The sequence below is a fragment of the Zingiber officinale genome, chromosome 7B, assembly GCF_018446385.1.
Source record: "Zingiber officinale cultivar Zhangliang chromosome 7B, Zo_v1.1, whole genome shotgun sequence".
Lineage (NCBI taxonomy): Eukaryota > Viridiplantae > Streptophyta > Magnoliopsida > Zingiberales > Zingiberaceae > Zingiber > Zingiber officinale.
This window is the reverse complement of record NC_055999.1, coordinates 79089718-79095543: the sequence shown is the minus strand read 5'-3', so window position 1 is coordinate 79095543 and position 5826 is coordinate 79089718. Positions and strand designations below refer to the sequence as shown.

Below are 5826 nucleotides of genomic sequence, written 5' to 3'. Positions count from 1 at the left end.
CTTTGACCCACTTGGACTTTTCTCTTCGTGTCAAGTAACCGGTCACTCCCTTGACCTACTTGACCTTCTCAACACCAGATGTCCGATCACCCTTGATCCATCTGGATTTTCCCTTCCGGCTTCACTCACGGGACTTTCACCTAGCTTCACTCACTAGGGTTTTCACCTAGCTTCACTCACCGGATTTCACCTGGCTTCACTCACCGAGATTTATCACCTCGCTTCACTCACCGGGACTTTCCACATCCGGTCCGAGAACGAGCCACCGAGCCCTCTCCGCTAGACCGGAGAACGAGCTACCGAGCCCTCTCCGACTTCCATCGGTCCCAGAACGAGCTCCCGAGCCCTCTCGACCACAGTCCGGAGAACCGAGCCCTCTCCGACTTCCCATGTGCCAAGCTTCCATACTTGGACTTCTCCGTGCCAAGTCTCCATACTTGGACTTTTCCCGTGCCAAGCTCCCTGCTTGGACTTTTCACCATGCCAAACTCCCTGCTTGGACTTTTCCCGTGTCAAGCTCCCTGCTTGGATTTTTCCGAGTCAGGTCAACTCACCTCGGGTCAACCAGGTCAACCTTGACCACGGGTTGCACCCACAATCTCCCAAGCTTGTATCCTTGTAAAACATCAAGGTACAAACATTGTCAAACATAACTCGTCAAACATCAAAACACAACTCGACTCAAGTCAACTCGAGTCTGGTCAACCAGGTCAACCTTGACCTAAGGTTGCACCAACAATATGCTCTTATGATTTATATGACATGATGCTCTTTTATTTATGATATGATATATCATGATGTTTCTTTATGATATGATATGCTCTTATGATTTATATGATATGATGCTCTTTTATTTATGATATGATATATCATGATGTTTCTTTATGATATGATATGCTCTTATGATTTATATGACATGATGCTCTTTTATTTATGATATGATATAGCATGATGTTTCTTTATGATATGATATGCTCTTATGATTTATATGACATGATGCTCTTTTATTTATGATATGATATAGCATGATGTTTCTTAATGATATGATATGTTATGATGCTCTGTTTACATGATACGATGTTTAGATGATTATGTCTCCATTGTTATATGCTTATGTGATTATGATATGAAATACATTTTTTGTGAGTAGAAAAGGATCTTACTAAGCATGTGTGCTTATAGCTTACTTTCCTTGTACCGCAGATAAAGGCAAAGAATGGATAAACTAGGGGAGCCGCAGGAGAGGCAAGAGATGTGTGTGGTGGTGGCTCGGCTAAGAAAAAGAGAAAGACTTGCTTATGTTATTTTATGTTGACATGAACTAAGTTTATTTATGTTAATGTTTCGCATGATTTCATAATACTTATTCAGGTTTATGATAGAATTTGACATCGTGACCTCGTTCATTAAAAGAATATAAAAAAAATAAGTACTTCCGCTGTTTTATATTAAAAAGAAGTTTTAATATGCATGTATGTTTTCCGCTTGTAAGTAACCTTGCCCTACTAGCAGAAGGGGCGGGCGTTACAGCGATGGTCAGTGATGTCACAAGGCGGCGCTAGGGCAGAGGGGATGAGGAGGAAGATGACCGGATCAAGACTTGGGTGATCGACGTCGGTGAGAATGGTGGAGGTTGGGGTCAATCGGGTTTGGGAGAGAGGAATAGGTGGCCGACACCGAGAGGAAGGGAAAAATCGGTGTGGCAACAACGAAATCTAGGGTATCAACGAGATGAGGGATGGCGTTGGCCCTTCCTTCCGGCGATCGGGCGGGGGCACACGAGAGGGGCGATGGAGAGGAAGGGGATCGTGCTTGGGGAGGAAGAAGGAGAAGAGAAAAGAGGAGAAGAGGATCGGGCACGACGTGAACGGAAGGAAAAGAAAAAAAAAATAGAAAAAGAAAAGAAAAGGGAAAAGGAAAAGAAAAATAGAACGTTTCTTTATTTAAATGAGGTAGCCTAAACAGGCTTTCCCGAGGCCCAATATTGATCCTCGTAACCCGAGCCATACTGTCTCCGAACAATTCCCAAAAAATTTCTAAAAATTTCAGAAAATTCCCTTATGGTTATCCGCCCTTTTGGTATTTTACAGTATGAGGATGTAACGACTAGAGTAAAGTCTTCAGACGGAGTAATTGAAGCATTTTCAATAAAGATATGGTTACATTCGGGATCAGCTCTAAGTTCCTATCTTTTTACACTAATTATTGACGAATTCACTGTGCACATTCAAGACACAGTACCATGATGCATGTTATTTGCAGATGATATTATTTTGATAGATGAGACACGTGAAGGAGTAAATGCTAAGTTAGAATCTTGGAGGGAAACACTAGAAGGGAAAGGTTTTAAGCTTAGTAAATTAAAGACAGAATATATGAAATTTAAGTTTATCAATATTAGAAGTAATGAAACAATTGTTAAGATAGGAGAGGACGAGTTGCGCAGAACCGAGAGATTTAAATATTTAGGATCATTTTTATAAAATGATGGAGGGATTGAGAGAGATGCCTTACATAGAATACAAGCAGGATGAGTGAAATGGAGGGGAGCGTCGAGTGTTTTATGTGACCGTAAAATACCTTTTAAACTTAAAGGTAAGTTCTATAAAACCGCAGTTAGACCTGCTATGTTATATGGAGCTGAATGTTGGGCTATGACTCGAGCACATGAGCAAAAGATGAGAGTTGCAGATATGAGGATGTTAAGGTGGATGCGTGGATACACGAAGATGGACAAAATAAGAAATGAGAATATTAGAGAGAAAGTCGGAGTTGCATCTATTGAGGAAAAACTCCGAGAGACATGTTTAAAATGGTACAGACATGTACTTAGACGACCAATAAATGCTCTAGTTATGCGATGTGAAACTATGATAAATATGCATATCAAACGAGGAAGAGGAAGACCAAAAAAAATTTGATTAGCAAAAATAAAACAAGATAAAATTTATTTAAATATAGATGATGATATAATAAGAAATAGAGTTCAATGACGTAAAAAGATTCATACAGCCGACTTCACCTAGTGGGAAAAAGCTTGGTTGTTATTGTTGTTGTTGTGGATATCGGTTCCTGAGTGATTTACCTTTAGGATTAGTCGAATTGGTAAGGATTTGATATTTAGATTAATAAAAACATGGATAGCACCTTGATGCGATCTGATTCGAATCTTAGATGATCTCCCATGGGCGGTGAATAACTCAATGGACCTCGTTTTTGCATTGAAATACTTGGATGATTGTCTAATGTTCTAGTCCCGCGATCTGAACGTGGATTGCAGCATCGTGCTTCGGTGTTAGCCATGAAACTGACGTGAGGTCACTCCTAGGCCATGAGTCAGTCAATGTATTACCTCAAGTCATCACGAATTTAGATCTACCCATGAGTGGTAACCGGCATGAGGTCGCGGCCAAGTCAGGAATCCAAGCCATAAAGATAGGGCCCTAATTTTTAGTTGTTGGTGGGACAGCAATGAGCTCTGTCTGTCTGACTACAAATTGTGGCCGTGAGCTCGGGTCTTGCCATGAGTCTCGTGGATCATGGTTTATAATAAATAATTAAATATTTTGATAGTTATTAATGAATATTGTGTAACCGCCACTAAGCCAAAATTTCTAAGCCGGTTCATGTGAAGTTGAGAACAAACAAATATGTATCATTATTTTTCACGCGTCATATTTTTAAATTGAGCACATGAAAAGCGTCAATATTTCTATGTGCGGAATTAAAATCAATTCACGGAATCTTTGCTATAAAACGTAAGGATTAGACGACCCTCCACTCTCTTACCTCTTTTGCTTGCTCTGTTTCGTCCCATGGCCCCGCCGAAGTTGTCGCCGGAGCAAGAAGAGGAGGAGCAGGAGTGCTCCCGGGCTTTCCAGCTGTCCTGCGCCGCTGTCCTTCCCATTGTTCTCAAGACGGCCATCGAGCTCGGCCTCCTCGAGATGCTGGTCGAAGCCGGACCGACGTCTGCGCTGAGCTCTGAGGAGCTCGCGGCCCGCTTGCCGACCAACAACCCGTCGGCGGCGGACATGGTCGAGCGCATCCTCCGATTGCTCGCAGCGAATGCAGTCGTCGGCTGCGCCACCGACTGTGGCCGCCGGAAGTACTTCGCCGCGCCCATTTGCAAGTATTTGGTGCAGAACGACGACGGCGGCACGGTGGCCAATCTAGTTCTGCTTCATCAGGATCAAGTCTTGATCGACATGTGGTACGATATATAATTTGCAGAAAATTTTCATTTTACGACCTTGTAGTTTAAAATAAATACTACATGATACACTGTATAATTTACAAAAACAAAATTTAAACTTAGGCTAAAAAGTAAATTTCCAAATTTCTGAGGGGGTTTCAGGCGCTATTTCACGGACTCCATCTTGAACGGCGGCCACCCGGTGATGGCGGCGTACGGCATGACGACGTTCGAGTACCAAGGCGGCGACCGGCGGTTCAACAAGGTGTTCAACGGCGCGATGAAGGGCGCCTCCACGCTCGTCATGAACAACATACTGCGCCGTTACGACGGCTTCGCTGACGTGCAGGTTCTCGTGGACGTCGGCGGAAACACCGGCAGCAACCTCCGGCTCATCACCTCCTTCTACCCCCACATCCACGGCATCAACTTTGACCTCCCTCACGTCGTCTCCGATGCTCCGGCCCTCACCCGAGTGGAGCACCGCGGCGGAGACATGTTCGAAGCCGTTCCTGCCGGCGATGCCATCATCCTAAAGGTCAATCAATTCAACAGTGATGACGTTTAACGATTTCAGATCAATCCACTAACAGTTGAACATCTGTAGTGGATTCTTCACGATTGGAGCGACGAGCACTGCGTGAAGATACTTAAGAACTGCTGGAAGGCGCTGCCGGCGGAGAAAGGCAAAGTGGCGGTGGTGGAGTACGTTCTTCCAGCGACGCCGGTGGCGACGCCCGAAGCCAAATCCATTTTCCAGTTGGACCTCTGCATGGCGGCCTACAGCGTGGGCGGAAAAGAGAGAACAGAGGAGGAGTTCAGGGCGCTGGCGAAGGAAGCAGGATTCTATGGATTCAACGCACTTCCTGTGTTCGCCGGCACTTGGGTCTTGGAGTTCATCAAGTAGATCAGTTGTTCTTGCTGATTGCTCTCCAATAAGAATTTCATGGATGATCATGAGTACTGTTTAAGAGCGGTGGATGGAAATAGTGATGTTGATATTTTTACATAGATGAAATAAGAATTCCATGGATCATCGTGATGTTGGAAAACTATGAATGACAAGAGCGGTGGATGGAAATAATGAATGAGACATTAATCTCATATTTAGAAAAAAATATGGAATCGTCACATCAGTGGCTCCCTAGAGTCGGTTCCACGGATATGAAAGGAGGTAAATGTAAGTACACAGGTGGAAAGTACATAGCAGAGACATTAACCCCAGACAAAAACACCCCGGAAATCGACCCATTAATCTCATATTTAGAGTAACTGGTACATAGGGTTGGAATTACACTAATTTAAATGGCTCAACACATACCGTTGTCTGTGTGTCATCATTCTCTCTCGGATGCTCAGCCCACGTCACTATAAAAATAGACAGTGTGACTAACAAAAATTTTGTATTGGTATAAGGATTTAATGATAGAATTAGGATGGAAGATATTTTATCGATGAAAAGTAAATTTTGTCGTGTTTATCAATATAAAATAATTCTTCAATGCAAATAATATATTTCGTCGATATATTTATAAAAGATTTACTGATAGAATCATCTATTCCGTCGATGACAACCGATGGAATATATAGATGATTCTATCGGTAATCTATTAAGGGATTATCGAATATAGTAC

The 5826-nt window shown here is 43.0% G+C and overlaps 1 protein-coding gene across 1 annotated transcript; it reads left to right on the top strand.

The window, feature by feature from the left end:
- The first annotated feature begins 3811 nt into the window (after window positions 1–3811).
- Window positions 3812–5215, top strand: LOC122003853 (caffeic acid 3-O-methyltransferase-like). Its single transcript, XM_042558846.1, has 3 exons — window positions 3812–4210; window positions 4355–4730; window positions 4800–5215. The coding sequence occupies exons 1-3, from the start codon at window positions 3816–3818 to the stop codon at window positions 5097–5099; spliced, it is 1071 nt and encodes a 356-aa protein (XP_042414780.1). The 5' UTR covers window positions 3812–3815; the 3' UTR covers window positions 5100–5215.
- The last annotated feature ends 611 nt before the right edge of the window (window positions 5216–5826 follow it).